This window comes from Urocitellus parryii, chromosome 6, assembly GCF_045843805.1.
Source record: "Urocitellus parryii isolate mUroPar1 chromosome 6, mUroPar1.hap1, whole genome shotgun sequence".
NCBI lineage: Eukaryota > Metazoa > Chordata > Mammalia > Rodentia > Sciuridae > Urocitellus > Urocitellus parryii.
Genome location: NC_135536.1, coordinates 136,632,980 through 136,653,188, shown reverse-complemented (window position 1 = coordinate 136,653,188; position 20,209 = coordinate 136,632,980). Strand labels below are relative to the sequence as shown.

Here is a 20,209-nt window from a genome sequence, read left to right as displayed (position 1 = left end):
GCTAATCAAAAGAGATATAGAAGGACACTTCATACTGCTCAAGGGAACCATACACCAACAAGACATAACAATCATAAATATATATGCCCCAAATAATGGTGTAGCTGTGTTCATCAAGCAAACTCTTCTCAAGTTCAAGAGTCTAATAGACCACCATACAATAATCATGGGAGACTTCAACACACCTCTCTCACCACTGGACAGATCTTCCAAACAAAAGTTAAATAAGGAAACTATAGAACTCAATAACACAATTAACAACCTAGACTTAATTGACATATATAGACTATACCACCCAACATCAAGTAGCTACACTTTTTTCTCAGCAGCACATGGAACCTTCTCAAAAGTAGACCATATACTATGTCACAGGGCAACTCTTAGACAATACAAAGGGGTAGAGATAATACCATGCATCTTATCTGATCATAATGGAATGAAACTGAAAATCAATGATAAAAGAAGAAAGGAAAAATCAAGCATCACCTGGAGAATGAACAATAGCTTGCTGAGTGATCAATGGGTTTTAGAAGACATCAAGGAGGAAATTAAAAAATTCCTAGAGTTAAATGAAAACACAGACACAACATATCGGAATCTATGGGACACATTGAAAGCAGTTCTAAGAGGAAAATTCATTGCTTGGAGTTCATTCCTCAAAAAAAGAAAAAACCAACAAATAAATGATCTCATACTTCATCTCAAAATCCTAGAAAAAGAAGAGCAAAACAACAGCAAAAGAAGTAGAAGGCAAGAAATAATTAAAATCAGAGCTGAAATTAATGAAATTGAAACAAAAGAAACAATTGAAAAAATTGACAAAACTAAAAGCTGGTTCTTTGAAAAAATAAATAAAATTGACAGACCCTTAGCCATGCTAAGGAAGAGAAGAAGAGAGAGAACCCAAATTACTAGCATACGGGATGAAAAAGGCAATATCACAACAGACACTTCAGAAATACAGAAGATAATCAGAAATTACTTTGAATCCTTATACTCCAATAAAATAGAAGATAGTGAAGGCATAGATAAATTCCTTGAGTCCTATGATCTGCCCAGATTGAGCCAGGAGGATATAGACAACCTAAACAGACCAATAACAATAGAGGAAATAGAAGAAACCATCAAAAGACTACCAACTAAGAAAAGCCAAGGACCGGATGGGTATACAGCAGAGTTTTACAAAACCTTTAAAGAGGAACTAACACCAATACTTTTCAAGCTATTTCAGGAAATAGAAAAAGAGGGAGAACTTCCAAATTCATTCTACGAGGCCAACATCACCCTGATTCCGAAACCAGACAAAGACACTTCAAAGAAGGAAAATTACAGACCAATATCTCTAATGAACCTTGACGCAAAAATCCTCAATAAAATTCTGGCGAATCGGATTCAAATACATATCAAAAAAATTATACATCATGATCAAGTAGGATTCATCCCTGGTATGCAAGGCTGGTTTAATATACGGAAATCAATAAATGTTATTCACCATATCAATAGACTTAAAAATAAGAACCATATGATCATCTCAATAGATGCAGAAAAAGCATTCGACAAAGTACAGCATCCCTTTATGTTCAAAACGCTAGAAAAATTAGGGATAACAGGATCATACCTCGACATTGTGAAAGCAATCTATGATAAGCCACAGGCCAGCATCATTCTGAATGGAGAAAAATTGAAGGCATTCCCTCTAAGATCTGGTACAAGACAGGGATGCCCTCTCTCACCACTTCTGTTCAACATAGTCCTCGAAACACTGGCCAGAGCAATTAGACAGACAAAAGAAATTAAAGGCATAAAAATAGGAAAAGAAGAACTTAAATTATCAGTATTTGCAGATGATATGATTCTATACCTAGCAGACCCAAAAGGGTCTACAAAGAAGCTTTTAGAGCTAATAAATGAATTCAGCAAAGTGGCAGGATATAAGATCAACACGCATAAATCAAAGGCATTCCTGTATATCAGCGACAAATCCTCTGAAACGGAAATGAGGACAACTACTCCATTCACAATATCCCCCCAAAAAATAAAATACTTGGGAATCAACCTAACAAAAGAGGTGAAAGATTTATACAATGAAAATTACAGAACCCTAAAGAAAGACATAGAAGAAGACCTTAGAAGATGGAAAAATATACCCTGCTCATGGATAGGCAGAACTAACATCATCAAAATGGCGATATTACCAAAAGTTCTCTATAAGTTCAATGCAATGCCAATCAAAATCCCAACAGCATATCTTGTAGAAATAGATAAAAGAATCATGAAATTCATATGGAATAATAAAAGACCCAGAATAGCAAAAACAATACTAAGCAGGAAGTGTGAATCAGGTGGTATAGTGATACCAGACTTCAAACTATACTACAGAACAATAGTAACAAAAACAGCATGGTACTGGTATCAAAACAGGCGGGTGGACCAATGGTACAGAATAGAGGACACAGTAACCAATCCACAAAACTACAACTATCTTATATTTGATAAAGGGGCTAAAAGCATGCAATGGAGGAAGGATAGCATCTTCAACAAATGGTGCTGGGAAAACTGGAAATCCATTTGCACCAAAATGAATCTGAATCCCTATCTCTCGCCATGCACAAAAGTTAACTCAAAATGGATCAAGGAGCTTGATATTAAATCAGAGACACGGCATCTGATACAAGAAAAAGTTGGTTATGATCTACATGCTGTGGGATCGGGCTCCAAATTCCTCAATAGGACACCTATAGCCCTAGAGTTAACAAATAGAATCAACAAATGGGACTTACTCAAACTAAAAAGTTTTTTCTCAGCAAAAGAAACAATAAGAGAGATAAACAGGGAGCCTACATCCTGGGAACAAATCTTTACTCCACACACTTCAGATAGAGCCCTAATAACCAGAATATACAAAGAACTCAAAAAATTAGACAATAAGATAACAAATAACCCAATCAATAAATGGGCCAAGGACCTGAACAGACACTTCTCAGAGGAGGACATACAATCAATCAACAAGTACATGAAAAAATGCTCACCATCGCTAGCAGTCAGAGAAATGCAAATCAAAACTACCCTAAGATACCATCTCACTCCAGTAAGACTGGCAGCCATTAGGAAGTCAAACAACAATAAGTGCTGGAGAGGATGCGGGGAAAAGGGCACTCTTGTTCATTGCTGGTGGGACTGCAAATTGGTGCAGCCAATTTGGAAAGCAGTATGGAGATTTCTCGGAAAGCTGGGAATGGAACCACCATTTCACCCAGCTATTCCCCTTCTCGGTCTATTCCCTAAAGCCCTAACAAGAGCATGCTACAGGGACACTGCTACATCGATGTTCATAGCAGCTCAATTCACGATAGCAAGACTGTGGAATCAGCCTAGATGCCCTTCAATAGATGAATGGATAAAAAAAATGTGGCATTTATACACTATGGAGTATTACTCTGCATTAAAAAATGACAAAATCATAGAATTTGGAGGGAAATGGATGGCATTAGAGCAGATTATGCTAAGTGAAGCTAGTCAATCTTTAAAAAACAAATACCAAATGACTCCTTTGATATAAGGGGAGTAAACAAGGACAGGGTAGGGACGAAGAGCTTGAGAAGAAGATTTACATTAAACCGGGATGAGAGGTGGGAGGGAAAGGGAGTGAGAAGGGAAATTGCATGGAAATGGAAGGCAATCCTCAGGGTTATACAAAATGTCATATAAGAGGAAAGGAGGGGTAAGACAAGATAATACAAATGGAAGAAATGATTTACAGTAGAAGGGGTAGAGAGAGAAAAGGGGAGGGGAGGGGAGGGGAGGGGAGGGGGGATAGTAGAGAATAGGACAGACAGCAGAATACATCAGACACTAGAAAGGCAATATGTCAATCAATGGAAGGGTAACTGATGTGATACAGCAATTTGTATACGGGGTAAAATCGGGAGTTCATAATCCACTTGAATCAAACCATGTAATATGATGTATTAAGAACTATGTAATGTTATGAACGACCAATAAAAAAAACAAAACAAAACAAAACAAAATAATGACATATTTCAACTATAATAATATCATACAGAGTTTTGCTGCCATAAAATTCCTTTATACCCCATCTATTCATTCCTCTATTCCTAACCTCTGGAAACCACAGTTCTTTCTCCTATCTCCTTAATTTGCCTTTTCCAGTGAATGCTATATAGGTGGGAAAATACAGAATGTAGACTTTTCAGATTGACTTTTTTTTTTTTGCTCAGAAATGTGCATTTAAGTTTGTTTTGTGTCTTATCATGGCTTGATAACTCATTTCGTTTTAGTGTTGAATAATATCCTATTGTCTGGATGTACTACAGTTTATTTATATATTCACCTTCTAGAGGACACCTTTGTTGCTTCAAAATATTGGTAAATGTGAACAAAGTCTATAAATATGTGTATGCTGTTTTTTTGAGTGGACGTGTTTTTGACTTAGGTGGGTGAATGCCAAGGAGTACAATTGCTGAATCATATGGTATGAGTTTGTTTAGATTTGTAAAGAGAACTTTTTTCCTTTAAAAAAAAATCTTATTTGCAACATCACTTACTTTCTGTGATTTCCAGAGGTAGTGTGTGGTTAATATTGAGGCATATTTAAGTTGAGCCTGACCCTGGTGCAACTTATTCAATTATTTACTTAATTAAAAAATTACTTTGTAGCAGGTGCCATGATAACGGTTCAAGCTGTAGAGATTGTATGTGTTGTTCTCAAAGAGCTTCTAGCCTTATGTGGAGTTTGATATATAAATGAAATTTTTTCATGTTGATGGAAAATGTTATAATAAAGGAAATTAGAAAGTGGGATGAGAACTCAGAGGAAGAACTTCAAAGAGCCTGGAACTCAGCTCATGTGGGGGCTGGAGTTTGAGCTAGGTGTAAGGTAGGTAGGTGGGTGAGGAGGAGTGTGCTAGATGGAGAAGACAAAGATGAGGCTTCCCAGAGAACAGGAGGATTTGCTGTTCCCACTTGTGGAGCAAAACAATGGTGTGTGGAGTGGAATTCTAGTAGCACAGTGTCTGCAGTTTTCTGAGGGATTAGTCATTGATGGGCTTTATTAGTAGTAAATTCCATCCTTTAAAACAAGGGGGATTGCCATTTTCTTGTCTTCCCTATCTTTGAATTTTTCCCTTTATTTTTAATTTTCCTTCATTTTTATTGATTTATGTTATATATATTTTTATTGATTTATGTTATATATATTTTTATTGATTTATGTTATATATATATATATATATATATATATATATATATGACTTTAGGATTTATTTTGACATAATTATAAATGCTCTGCATATAATTTGCTCCAATTCAGTCCTCAGTACTTCCTTTTACCTTCCCCCTCCTCCTTCCCCCTGCTCTGGTACCTCTACTCTGCTGATCTTTCTGCTATTTATTTTACATTTTAAAACAGAATTAGTCTCATGGATGTACATAATAGTGAGGTTGACTGGAGTCTATTCATATATATGAATGAAAGTTAGGTCAGATTCATTCTGCTGTTTTCCCCTTATCCTGTCCCTCTTCCCCCCTAAGTCCCCTTCTTCTTCTCCCCTGATTTTTCCTTTATTTTGATGGAATCCACTGCCCCCCTCCCTTTTTCCTTTTCTTTTTCTCCCCTTATTTAAGAATAGTTTCCACATAACTTTCTGGGTCTGGCTTATTTCACTTGACATTATGGTATTTAGTTTCATCTATTCACCAGCAAATGACATAATTTCATTCTTATTTATGGCTGAGTAATATGCTATTTGTGTTAGTGTATGGGATATATACAGATATATGTTTATATATGTATATAAATAAAAATGTGGAATATATATTCCATTTTCTTTATTCATTCGTTGAGGGCTGCCTAGTTTGACTCCATAGCTTGGCTATTGTGAATTGTGCTGCTATAAACACTGATGTTGCTGTGTCCCTGTAGTATGCTGATTTTAGATCTTTTGAATATATGCTAAGGAGTGAGATAGCTGGGTATATGGTGGTTTCATTCCTAGTTTTTGAGGAATCTCCATACTGCCTTCCACCATGTTTGTACTAATTTGTAGTCCCACCAACAATGTATGAGTTATATTTATTTTTGAAAATTGCCATTCTAACTGGAGGGAGATGAAGTTTCAAGGTGGTTTTGATTTGTATTTCCCTAATGGTAGAGATATTGGACATTTTTTTTCATATATTTGTTGGTCATTTGTACTTCTTGTTTTGAGAAGTATCTGTTTAGTTGTTTTGCTCACTTATTAATTGGATTATTTGGGGTTTTTTGGTGTTAAGTTTTTTGTGTTGTTTTTATATTCTGAATATTAATGCCCTATTTGAGGTGCAGGCGGTAAAGGTCTTCTCCCATTCTGTAGGCTTTCATCTCATTCACTTAATTGTTTCCTTTACTGTGCAGAAGCTTTTAAATTTGATGGCGTCCTACTTATTGATTTTAGTTTTATTTCTTGTACCTTAGGAGTCTTGTTAAGGGAGTTTGTTCCTGTAGCAATATGTTGAAGTATTGGGCCTATATTTTCTTCTAGAAGTTGCAGTTTCTAGTCAAATTATTCCCAGGTCTTTGATCGACTTTGATTGAGTTTTCTGCAGGGTGAGAGTCTAATCATCTGAGGTATCAGGAATTGAACCCAGGGGCGCTTAACCACTGAGCTACATCCCCAGCCCTTAAAAAAACATTTTATTTAGAAACAGGGTCTCACAGAGTTGCTTAGGGTTTAGCTAAGTTGCTGAGGCAGGCTTTGAACTCTTAATCATCCTTCCTAAGCCTCCTGAGCTGCTGGGATTACAGGCATGTGCCACTGTACCTGGACTATCATCTTGGTTTTATTGAAGATCTTGATTTTTGAAATTGATAAACAGTGCAAGGATGCCCACAATCGTGCTCACCAATCCTGTTAATTGAGGAATGAGCACCAAATCATAGTGACCCTTTGAGATGAATAGAAATGAATAACTGCCCTTGCTGTTCAGAACCTCAGACTATAGACAGGAGTCCCCCTTTTTTAGTTTTCCTTTGTTTCTCTGTGACCAAAATACCTGACAAGACCAACTTAGAAGAGGAAAAGTTTATTTGGAGCTTGCAGTGTTAGAAGTCTCAGTCCAGAGCGTGCCAACTCCACTGCTTTGGGCCCACAGTGGGGCGGCACATCATGGGGGAAGGGCACAGCAGAAGAAAGCTCATGGCAACAAGGAAGGAGAGAGGAGGGGGAGTGGGGAGAGAGAAAGGGGCTACAGAAAGAACAGCCTTTCCAGAGCACATCCCCCTTGGCCCACCTCCTACAGCCATGCCTACAATCCAATCATTTTATCTACCCACCTCCAAACTTAAGCATCTCTTCTTATTTTTATTTAAGAAAGAGAGAACTTTATAAAATCTTTCCTTGGAGTTCCAGCAACCAGAGCACTATGGGGAAGCATTCTTGAGTGTGTTGAGCATCTTTCCTGGAAGAAAAATGGCTCCAGAGTCCCTCTCTTATTTCTTACTGACAATGTCCCTTGGAGAAATATAGGGAGCCCTTGTAGCCTGGGTCAGTGTTTCATAAGTGTGTTTCAAAGAAGTTGTTAGAAGTACATTTTCTCAAGCCCACCCCAGACCTCCTGAGTCAGAAACTGAGGACAGGGAGCCCCCACCACTCTGTTTTTAAAAAGTCCTCCAAGGATTCTGATGCACACTCAGGTTTGAGAATCACTGGTCCCAGTGTGTAGTGGTGAACTTGCTTGGTGTTTTTCCATGTCCTGCCAAATGAAAGAGCACTTTGTAGATCTGCCACACCTTTATCCTTCTTTCACAGAGACTGTGCATTTCTTTTTTTTTGAAGAGGGATGACTCATCATCAGATCCAACAACAACTTTTATTAATCATTTATTGTGGTAAAATATATAAAACACATTACTGGCCATTTTAATCACTTTAAGTGTGCATTTTAGTGATATTAATTACCTCTACACTATTGTAGAACCATCACTGCTATTTGTTTCCAAAACTTTCTTATTACCCCCAAACAAAGCTCTGTAGCCATTAAAGCAGCAACATCCCAGTTACCTCTCTCTTGGCCCTAGGTAGTCTCTAGTTTACTTTCTTTGTCTACACATTTGCCTACTGTAGGAAGCTCCCATAAATGGAATGAGTCACATGATATTGGTCTTTGTGTGAGTGACAACCCTTTGAAGTGCTAGTTGTACTAGTGCTAGGAAGTGCTAAGCCTGGTACCATATATGGGGCCATGTTGTCTCAATCAAATAGGCCAAATAACAGTGAAGTTCATCTTTGCTCTGCCCTTTAGATAGAGCAAATCCAGATATATTTTTATTTATTTATCAAGTTGAAAAATGTGTATTGGGTGCTTACTTTGAGTTATGCATTGATGTTGAATATGGTATCTTTCCTTCTATGCTTCCAATATTTCAAGAGTAGATGGCATCATATGTATATTTAACTTATAAGAATTCAACTAGATGGTGTTGTAGCAATTATTCTATTACAGTCACATAGCAAACATTCTGTAAATTTTATTTTGCATGTATATGCTTAATTATATACTCTATTCATTTTGCATTTATATATACTTTTTATAGTATAGGATTATGGTCACTCATCCTTGCATATTGAGTTTATGAATAACTTAAGGAAGTTCAAAGGTAACATATACCTCAAGTGCTAATTTGATCCTCTTGCCTCAGCCTCTTCAGTCACTGGGAATACATGATGTGTACTATCATGCCTAGGTTAGTGCTCATTTGAGAGTCATACCCCTATGTAGAAAGACTCTTCTGTTTGTGAGAGCTTATTGCAATTCCAGTCTGTTGCATTCTTCCTGAACATTAGTTTTTCCCTCCTTGCTGCTGGGGATTCTCAAAACCTTTTGGCCAAGTTCTTGTTCTGATGGTGTTGCCCATGAATTTGGGAGCAATTCAAAACCATTTCCCCCTTGCACAGTTGCTGCATATGTCAAGCCAGGCAGGGTGGGGTCTCCACAGCCTTTAAGGCAGGCTTGTATAATTAAAGAAGTAGCCATCCTCTGTCTCTGCCCCTGCTGAGTGTTATTAACCAAACCAGCCTGAGGTCTGGATTTCAGTTTCTCTTACAACAATTTCCCATGATTAATGATGGCTCTCATGAGCTGTCTTTGACAGCATCTGGAGAGAGTCGAGTGCATGTGTTTCTTTTTCTTTCCAGAGAGAAATGGACAAGTTCCATGCTGGGCACAGGATTCAGTTCAACCTTTGTACCATATGTTCATGGTTTTTCTTTCCTTTCACTATCCTGGAGCCATCTCAGTTTTCATTTCTGTTTGCTCCTCCCTGAAAATGGTGTTCAGCAAGTACCACATGTGATTCCTTTTCCTGGATCACCCGTCCATGTGAGTGTGTGTGAGTGGGTATGTGCACACGTGCCCTCCCATGCATGTCATTTTATCCATCCTGCTAGTCCCCCTCAAGCCATGCAGGAGGCCGGAGCTGTAGCAGATGGTATCCAGGGTGTCTTTGCTCATTGGTGATAGGTTCAATCCGTGGAAAGGGCCTCCTGCTTTGTCCACCTGTTACTTATTTAGCTAATTCCTCTTTATCACTTTCGGTTGTAACACCTCTGCCTCCCACTGCCAACTGTAACATGGCTGTAGAGTTTAATTCCAGAGCAACCTCCTTCTTTCTTCCTGAAAACTTCCCCGAGGAAGCTCACTGGCCGGAATGTTCAGTGGCACTGGACAGTGGGGGGCCAAAGAGATATGAGACCAAGCTCCAGCTTTGCTCCTGTCTCAAGTGGCTATTTCTGGCAGGTTAACTTGCCTTTGTTAGTCTCTTCATCAGCAAAATGACGGTTGTCATGAGAAGTGACCAAGCTAGTGTTACTTCTCACAGAAATCTATCATGAAATCCTATTAGCTGTAAGTTCAAGATGTATCCATGTTTTCGAGAAGATCATTTTAGTTGTACCCTGAAGAATAGTTTGAAAGGGGCATAGTGTGGACATGGGTGCATCAATGATAGGGCTATTACAGTAGTCAGGTGACACACTACCTTTCTGTGATTTCTATTTATTTAAATCTTTACTTTCCCCTCCAATAATATTCTGTAGTTTTCAGTGTATAAGTTTGAATCTCTGTCATTACCAAAAATTGCATATTTATTTTCCTGCTATGAAAAATGGGAGTTTTAAAAAAATGCATTTTGAACTATTCATTGCTACTATATGGAATTTTTGTATATTGATCTTTTGTCTTTTCTATATTGCAAATAATTTGTTCTAATAGTTTTTAATGGGTTCAGATTGTCAATATCTAAGAACATGGTATATAGAGATAGTTTTACTTCTTTTCTGATCTGCATGTCATTTATTTATTTGTTTATTTATTTTTAAGTGTGCTGGGTAGAATCGCCAATATTGAACAGAGGTGGTGGAATGGATATCTTTATCTTGATCCTGATCTTAGGGGGAAAGCCTTTGGTCATTCTTATTAAGTAGTATGTTAGCTGTGAATTTTTAATAGCTCCTTTTATCAGGTTAAGGAAGATTTATTTTATTCCAATTTGTCAAATGATTTTTTTAATGAAAGCATGATGAATTTTATCAAATGCTTTTTCTGTATCTGTTGGTATGATTATATTTTTGCATTTGATTATTATGGAGGATTATTGCATTGGATTATTTTTGGACATTAAACCAACCCTTTATTCCTGGACTAAACTCTAGTTGATCACTGTGCATAACCCTTTGTATATGCCCCGTGTTGAGTCTGCTACATTTCTCCACATAACTTCGTGCCCGTATCTGGCTTCTAGTCTTATTTTCCTACATTCTCTTTTTTTTTTAAAGTACTATAGCCAGAAAAATCTTCTTCAAACATGTAGTGAATCTTTTGCTGAGGGTGAAGGCTTACGGTGCTTACCAGACTCTCCATGAATGACACCTGTTGCTCCTCTCCTCAGTTTCCACTCCTGTGCTCCCAGGTTCTGTAATCCTGTTCAGATCTTGACACCTTGGATAGGTCAGCCTTGTCATCACCACAGTCTGCTCTGTCTTTCCTCCAGCTCAACATGCACTTTCTCCTGATACTTGCATGACAACTCCCTCCTCTTCAGATACTCCTTCTCAATGAAGCCTACTCCAACAAACCCTTCAGAACTTACAACTCATCCTTGCACAGCTGATCTCTTTACCCTGTTTGTTGTTTTTTCTTTTTTTTGTAGCATATATCGCATTTTAGAATGCTAATTTCATGTACTTTTCAAAAATACTACTGTCTTTTAACTATTCTTTAATCTTAATACGAAGGAATATAAACTCTGAGTGCAGGAATATTTTTTTCTGTTGATTAGTTCTGGCATATAGTTGGTGCTCAATAAACATTTCTCAAATGAATGAATAACATACATAAAGCTCTTAGACAAGCTTCTAGCCTTTGAAAAAAGTTCAGCCAATATTTGGTGATGTTCTGTACTAAACACTATTTAGTGGTGGGGATGGAGTAATGAGAAACAAAGTGTTTCCTATTCTTCAGAGCTTGGGGACTGGAAGGGGATTATTCATAAAATAATCACACAAAAGGAGTGAATAATTATGAACTGAATTGTGTAATAAGGAAAGGGGGAAAAGACATATACTTACAAAGGACTAGGGATCAAGGAAATTTTTCCTGAGGAAACCACATACTAGATAGAATGTAAAGGGTGAAGTATGAGCTATAGGTAAAGGAGGAGGAGAAGATGCAGAGCATTCAAGGCGATAGCGTTAGCAAGGACCAAGAATGAGTTAAAGGAGCATGTTCCGAGGCTTGGCAAAAGGCCAGAGGGGCAGAAGTACAGAAAGAAGAGAGAGTGGTGTGAGATGAGCCCGGAGAGGGTGGCAGAGCAGGCTCCAGTTGTTAGAACATCTCGATCCATGTTTCCCACTTGAATTTTTATCCAAGAGCAAGATAACAGTGTGAGGGTGCCCTAGTCATGTTCCTCTTGAGACAATCATGCTATTGCAGCCAGAAGTACAGTTTGAAGGGGGACCTAGAGTGGATATGGATGGATTAGTTCTGAGGCTACAGCAACAGTTAGATGAGAGAGATATTTGGGTGATTTTAATGTATTCTATTTCTCATTGCTTAACTGAATTTTATATTATACCCAAAATGATTCTGTAGCTAATATGCATTTATTATACTGGAAATTAAAATGCAAATTTCAACCAAGGACCAATAACTCTAGAAACCACATTTTTCAGTGATATATCAGATCCCTACATGCTTGGACTAGGGGGGTGACAGCAGGAATCACACAGAATGGACAACCTAAAAACTCTCTGGAAGTTAATTGGGGGTGTTTGTGTGAGCAGTGATAGAGAGGGGGAGGGGGCAAGGAAGGTTGAAGGACACATGCTCAGCCTCTGAGAAAATAGTTGTTCCATTCTGGGGAGAGTCATGTTTTGGTGAGAAGAATGTTAGGATCCTGCTTTCTGAATGTGCTGAAGATGGCAAGAAGTTTTGGGTATTGGACTGACTCTAGATGGCCTACATGATCTCTACCTCCTTGTGTTTATGACTTGTCCTTTGAGTTTTCTAAACACTAGAAAATAGCAAAGGTGAGGGCATGTCACCTTGTGTGTACGTTCTGTTCTGTGATGTTTGTCTTACGTAAATATTGCATAGAGACACTCCCTGTTGATGAAGTAAGCAGTCATGTTGGGAAGCCCAGATAAGCAAGAAATAGCAGTTGGCTTCTAGGAACTGCAGTTCACCTCTACAGTCTGAGAGTGGTCTTTACTCATGGGCGGCTAGAAGCCAGGGTCCTCAGCCCTCCTGCTGTGAGGAAATTCATTTGGCTGAGAGCCTGTTTGAGTCAAGAAGCAGATCCTGAAAGTTGAGCCTCCTGATGAAGACTGGCCTTGTGAGACCCTTGAGGAGAAGACCTGCCCAAGCCATACCTACCTGTCCTGCCCCACATAGCTGTGAGATAATAAATGGGTGTCATTTTAAGTGCAAAGTTATGGTAACTTATTATACAGTAGTAGATGATTAATCAGTAGATAACTAATGTCCTGAGTTATGGGACATCTGACTTTTAAAAGACAGTCTAGACACTTTGTTTCTTCAATGGATAAAGGGACAGAAACCCATTTCCCTCCAAGGTCATCTCCTGACTCGTAGATGACAACTCTGAAGGTCACTTGTTTCCTCACTCTGTCTTGTTCCACCCTCCATGATCCAGTGATGCTGTTGGAGTTGATGTTGCATTGGAAGTTCATTTATGAACTTGCTCATGGTAGGCGTTTAGTATAATTTTGGCTCTATCTCACTCTTTGCACCATTCAAACAGTTGAATCTTATTATATCTACTTTCTAAACAATGGAATTATCAGATTTGGAGAGATCAAGTAAAGTTATAATCCAGAAGCAGAAAAGGGACTGCCCCAAGCTTCAAACTCAAACCCTCTTCTTCCTAATTCTGCAACTCAGACCAGAACATTCAAATACTTGGTTCTAATAGAGTCCTCCATCCTTATCTCCATGACCACCACTAAATGTCTAAATCCCCAGAAGTTATGGTCAAACTGCCACGTGAAACTCAGAGTTAGACAGTGGATTCAAGGGGGACAAGTTTGCTTCACTGGTCCTGTGAGGTCACAATCCTATGACCTAACCTTGAACTGTACCTACCCTTATATGAAGAATAAAGAAATTGCCCTGAGAGGCATTTTAATTGTCTTCTAGCCTTATGTTTAAAATAGAGAGAAGTTATGAGCACTAGAATTAGAGTTAGGCAGAAGTGGGCTTGATCTCAACATGCCTCTTGATAACATACTGGACTTGGGGTGTGTTATTTTTCCTTTGTGAAGTTTTTTTTTTGCAGCCATTTGTAAAACAGAACTTTCATCCCCTGTCATTTCTATGAAGATGAAATGTTGGTGTATATCTGATATATATGTGTGTGTGTGTGTGTGTGTGTGTGTGCATATATGTGTATACATGTGCATATATAAATATAAATATATATATGAAATGATGTATATATGACATAGCAGAGTGCTTGGCATTTATAGGGGCTCCCAAAATGATGATGATAATGATTAAAGACTCTGTTATAGTGGCTTTTGAAATGTGTTCCAAACTGAAGAAGTAAATCAAATTGTTGTAACTCTCTGACTTTTTTTTTTTGGTAAATTCTTGACAAGAGAACATTTATGAACTTGCTCATGGTCTAAACTTAGATTTTTCTGAGGAGGAGGGTGGAAGTCCTCTTTGACATCTAGAATCTTGACTGGGCCATCCATCCTGAGTTGTGAAAATGGGTAGAATGGAGGCTGTTCCACTTTGCTTTTGACTGTTGTAATAGTTCTCTGGGGCAAGGTGTTCTGTAGCCTTTTCTCCAATGGTCCATTCATCAATGGAAACTGGAAAATTGGATGGAGAACAACATTTTGCTACTTCTGCTTTATAGCCCACTAGGAAGCACAAACAATGTGGGATGATGGTATTGGCTTGAACTTCAAGAATATAGTGCCCTCCCTGTACTCTTCTCTAAAGTCAGTGGACCCTAGGAACTAGGAGTGCCAGATGTCCATCCAGCAAGAGACAGTGCAGCACCCCAAAGGCACTAGGGACTTGAGTTCATTTGCTCAATACAGTGGACTTGGTCTCTTGGGGTGGAAGTTACTGAATATTTTCTTATTCATTTAAACTTTATCATCTTAAATTTTGCCTCTTGTAGATGTGGCCATTTGTTGATAAAGCAGTTGCCTAAATTCTGATGGCTTTATTCTTTCTTGGTGCTAAACTGCAGGAGAAGGATAGCAGCAGACACAATGGTTAGACAGTGGACCAGCTCTACTGAGTTCACCAAAATCAAAGAGCCTCTTGGACAAATTCACATGGTGGTCTGGTGCCGATTCCCAGGCACTATCAGGGATCACAGGGATCAGGGTCTTCAGCTGGCTCTCTACTTGATTTCAGACACTTCATATTCAGATCTTATATGGATACTAAAAAACGTGTTTACAAGATTTTTTAAAGGAAAGCATTTATATTACATTCTCAAGTAAGCACACATATGCATATATGTGTATTGATGTTAAAGTTCCCCAGATTACCACTAACCTTTGCTACATGCCTCTAATATATTAAATTCCATTTCAACTTATTTCATTTTATTACAGGAGCTAGTGCTTGCCTATGAAATTGATTGTGCAACTCATGATTGGGTCACAATTTGCAGTTTGAAAAGCACTGAGCCTATTGACTGTCATTTTCAAAACTGAACTCTGCCAGGCTCCTCCTCTTTCCTGAACTGTGGGTTTCCTGTCCCCTGGTGCTGATGCTTTCCTGGGTCAGCCCTCTCTTCTGCTCTTGGTTGAATTTTCTCATAGGCATCACCTGCTCCCCTGGCTACAACTATTGTTGCCACTGTAGGAATTCACAAATATCTATTCCCAAATCTGGTTACCCTCTGAAACTCTATAGGAGTCCAACAGCATTTTGTAGTTTCATGTGGCTTTCATATGGTTGGTGATCATCACCTTGAATTTGGCATGTCCCAAGCCAAAGTAACTTTCTCTAAATGAAACAGTTTCCTTCCTTGGTCTGTTAGTGGTTTTCTTATTCTCCCACTAATATAAGTCTAAATGTTTCAGACCATCACTGACTCTTCCTCTTTCTTTGCCCTTCATAACTGACCTTTCATCAAATTTTGTTCATTCTTTGCTAGTGACCTTCCTCTCACTTTTCCATCTTTGATACCATATCACTTTGATTTTAAAAAAATGATGTCTTATTATCTACAGAATTGAATCTGAACTCTTTATAATACTAGATTTTGACCCCAAATCTTATCTCCATCATTATTCTAAAATGTGCCCTTTATTGCATTAAACATGGATCCCCCAATTATGAGCTGTAAAGAAACAAATCTTTCTGACCTTTCAGGAATCGGCTTCAATTATTTGACTAATGTGATACTGACCATATCATATGAAGTCACTGTTGTATTAGCATGTTATTTGGTACTTTCTCTGGAGAGTTAAAATCTGGGTGTTACCTTGAATATCCTCTTCAATAAAAAAAGAGTAACCAAGCCGCATTTACACAATCCTCTAAACCAATTGTTCCCAATCTTCAATGTATAAATGTATAGGGTTGATCTGTTAGAGTGTTGTGGTTACACAAGGTGTCCCCAAAAGCTCGTGTGTGAGACAGCACAAGAAAGTTTAGGGGTGAAGTAATCAGAATATGAGAGCCTTGACCTAATCAGGGCATTAATCCATTGGTGTGGATTAACTAGGTGGTAACTGTAGGCAGGTAGGGTGTGGCTGGAGGAGGTGGGTCACTGGTGGCATGCCTTTGGGGTTTATAGTTTGTCCCTGGTGAGGGGAGCTCTCTTGCTTCCTGTTGCCATGTCCTGAGCTGATTAACTCTGCCATGCCCTTTGATGTTCTGCCTCATGTTGGGCCCAGAGCTATGGAGTCAGCTGTCTATGGACTAAGACCTCTGAAACTGTGGGCCTCAAAGAAATTTTTCCTCCTCTAATTGTTCTTGTCAGGTCTTTTGGTTACAGCAATGAAAGAGCTGACCGAATCAGTAAGGATTCTGATTCAGGAGGTCAGGAAGTGGGGTTGAGATTTTTCATTTCTACCTGGGTTCAGAAAAGGTGAGGCTGTTGGTCAGAGACCCACGCCTTGAGCATGGAGCTCTGGACATCCCTTGAACCCATCCCTTCTCCTCCCTGCCTCTCTCTGGGTTGGAACCCTTATCACCTCCCATCCTCCTAACTGTCTGCCTGCTGCCTACCCCGCCCCTCCACTCTGTCCCTCATGAGCCTAGGGTCTTGTGGATCATCACCTCATCTGTGAACTCTCCAAGATGCAAGTGTCATGCAAACCAGAAGTGTCAAGTCACTAACCTTATAGACCCAGCCAGTGATTGGAGTTTGGGTTAGGTGTCTTGCTCATTCTTTTACTGTTTTCATACTGTCATTCTTCTCTGCCAACCCGTTTGGGTGAAATTAATTTTGCTGATCTATTTTTCCCAAAAGACTGATTTTCTAGCTCAAGCTAGGCCCTATGCACTGCAGCACCTGGGTGTTTTACACTTAGGTTTCCAGCAATACCCTCAATGGAGCAATCTATTATTGCTAGATCCCTATGGGGTTGTAGGAATGGGGCTGCAGGAGTGAATGTTGATTAGAGGAAAATTTGGTTATGAACAATAAATGGAGCAGTCCCTCCATGGAAGCCAGTTTTACCTTTTTTTGTGGTTGCCCTGTGTTGGACTCACTCAGCTGAGGTGTCATCCGCTGTGGGTCTACTCTGGGACCTGTGTGTTAGAGGTCTTTGTTGTTACAGGGCTCTTTTGTAGGTTATAGGAAGCAGTGGTATCTCAGGTACTGCATTTCTATTTTTTATTTTATTTATTCATTTTCTTTTTACTGCTGACTCTATTTTTCAATACTAGATAACATATTGCAAAGAGAACTGTCTTTCTTCAGCTAGGCAGCAGAGGTGAGAACAGGGCCATGGAGAGATTCTGGAGAAGGGAGGAAGCAGAGTTGGGTATGGGATTCCTGGATTTGGGGTTCCAGCTCTGCTTACATGTCTGTGTAAACTTGGAAGGACAATGTAGTTCCCTGGGCTTCTTTTCCCAATACTTGGAGATGGTGAGAATACAGCATTACCTAATAGTCTTTGAAGATAAGTTGCCAGGGTCATACAGAATATATATATATTAAAGCAAACAGAATTCTGCCTCCTAGAACTACACTATATTGCCCTCAAAGCAAGTGAAGTTTTCCTCTGTTCTTTGGGTAGGTGTTTTAAGTCTGTTTTCTGTTGTTACAACAAAATAACTGAGACTGAGTAAGTTATAAAGCATAGAACTTTAGTTGGCTCATGATTCTGTGGGCTAGGAAATCTAAGAGCATGGCCCCCACTTCTCCCCAGAATCAGGTAAAGGCCTTCTCACTGCATCATAACATGGTGGAGGGTATCACAGGCGGAGCCAGTGAAGGTGTGCTACCAAGATCTTTCTTCCTTTTCTTGTAAGGACACTAATACCATCATAGGGGCCCCACCCCTCATGACCTAATCTAATCTGAATTACCTCCCATAGAACCACTTCAAAATACCATTAATCTATGAATTTGAGAATCAGGTTTCCAACACTTGAACTTTTGAGAGACAATTTCAAACTATAGGAGTAGGTCTTTCTGTATCCTTTCCAGACTTAGGGAACAAATCGAAGGATCACCAGGGTGTGGACCAAAAGGCATTTTTGCTCCCATTTGTCTCTTTTCACTACAAAGACTGTGAAATTCCTCCATGGAAGGAAGCAATGCATTTGGAGGAAAATCTCCCATAATAACCATTTTCCATCGTAAGGAAACGGCCTCTCTTTCCAATGTGTACATGTTTTCTAGTGTGTCCCCAGGGACATGAGCGTTTTGAGAAGTGTGCACTGCACTGCTGCATTCGCTAAGCCTCCTAGCCTCCCCTCTCCCAGAGTCCCCAATGTTTCCAGGTACAAATCAGGAAACTGACAGGAACTCTGGTTGGTATGAGCATCAAAAATACCCCCCCCCCAAAAAAAAGGCATGCTGTGCAGGGAAGTTAGAGGAAGGTGGCAGACAAGGGGGGAAGATGAAGAGATTTTCAGCAGAGGAAGGGACCTCTGAGACCCAATTGCAAGATGGACACTTCACTCCATGCAATTTCTGCATTTATGCCTCTTTAATGGTCAATGGTGTGATCAACAGAACACCTGCTCCCTGGTTAATAATGGGCCTGTTAGGTGGCAGCCATGAACACGGTGGCTATGGGATCCATGAGCTGACAGAAAAAGACCACTGAACATTGACTTTTCACTTTTCTTTTTCTTTTTTTTCCCCCCAGGGCAGCCACTGAAGTTTTGGCAGTACTGCTGAAATCCAGTAAGTATCTTTTTTGAAGAGTGGTTATTTCTCTCCCTTCTGATGTTAGTGAAAGAACTCTTTTGTCCCGATGGCTCCTTTCTGACCTGTAAAGGAATGGAGCCATGTCTTTGGCATGAGGTAGGCTATTCCAGGTTCATGACTTCAGAGGAAAGCAAATACCTCTCCATGTGGACATGTCCACCCATAATGTACCAAGACAATTGACCCTAAAGCAGGTATGTTGTCTTTTGTGGCCCTGGGAACTCCCCAGATCCTCGTAGAGGGTTTGCAAACCTTAAAGATTGTTGGAATAGTTTCCAGCTTCCTGTGGGGTTGTTCAATGGAAGAAGAGGTGAGGGCTAGGTGTGTAGCAGATTCTTTTGTTTGGTTCTCAACTCAGCTTGTGACTCTGTTTTGGGGCAGGTAGGATGGTGGGAATTGCTTGGACAATGTCGAAGTTGATAACAGATTTATATTAAGAAGTTGGCTCTTTTCTCAATTATTTGAATGATTGCAAAAGGAGAGCTCTGCGGGTCTGAATAATTGTGAGGATTTTTTTTTATGCCTAGGTCCCTGGGATAATTACACTGGGAATCAATTTCATGTGTGAAGTGTAATAGAAGGCATGATGCACTTGGGAGTGAAGAAGTCTTACTTAGCTCAATGTTTTGATTTCCCCCCCCACCTCATTTCTTCATCTATTTTAATTTGGCATCTTGGAAACCAGCTGCATCAATTGTGAATTTTTTTTTCCCGTAGGGAGCCTGAGGCCTGTGGGTAAGAGGTGAACTTTAATAAAACTTATCAATAAATAAATAGAAATGAAAACACCCTCTCTCTCTCTCAAGCATACAGCTCTATCAACTCTAAACACCAGAGAAGGAACCAAATCACATGATGCTTCCTATGTTAGTCTGGTTTGTGTCCCTCTGACCAAAATGCCTCACAGAACAACTTAGAGAAGGAAAAGTTTATTTGGGGTTCACAATTTCAGAGGTTCAGTCCAGGGTTTGCTAACTCCGTTGCTCTGGGCTTAAGATGAGGAACATCATGGTGGAAGTGCCTCCCAGAGAAAAACTGCTAACCTCAGGGCAGCTAGGAAGGAGACAGGGGCAGGTAAGGGGAAACAGGGACAGGATATAATCCTCAAGGGCACATCCCCAGAGACCAACTGCCTTCAGTCACTGCCACCAGCCTACAGGTGGTTACCTGTAGTGGTTACCAGTAGTCCATTGAAATTGTTAACCCATCAAATGGATGATGAGGTTATTCTAGCTCTCATAATTCAATCTTTTCACCTCTGAACATTGCTAC

At 39.5% G+C, this 20,209-nt stretch overlaps 1 protein-coding gene across 3 annotated transcripts in view; it reads left to right on the top strand.

Moving 5' to 3' along the window:
- The window catches only part of Agbl1 (AGBL carboxypeptidase 1), an 809,509-nt gene that overhangs the window by 131,771 nt on the left and 657,529 nt on the right, over window positions 1–20,209 (top strand). For all 3 annotated transcript variants that reach the window (XM_077800295.1, XM_077800297.1, XM_077800298.1), the window contains exon 6: window positions 18,876–18,913. In XM_077800295.1, the coding sequence (XP_077656421.1) occupies window positions 18,876–18,913 (38 nt within the window). The remainder of the gene's footprint in view (window positions 1–18,875; window positions 18,914–20,209) is intronic.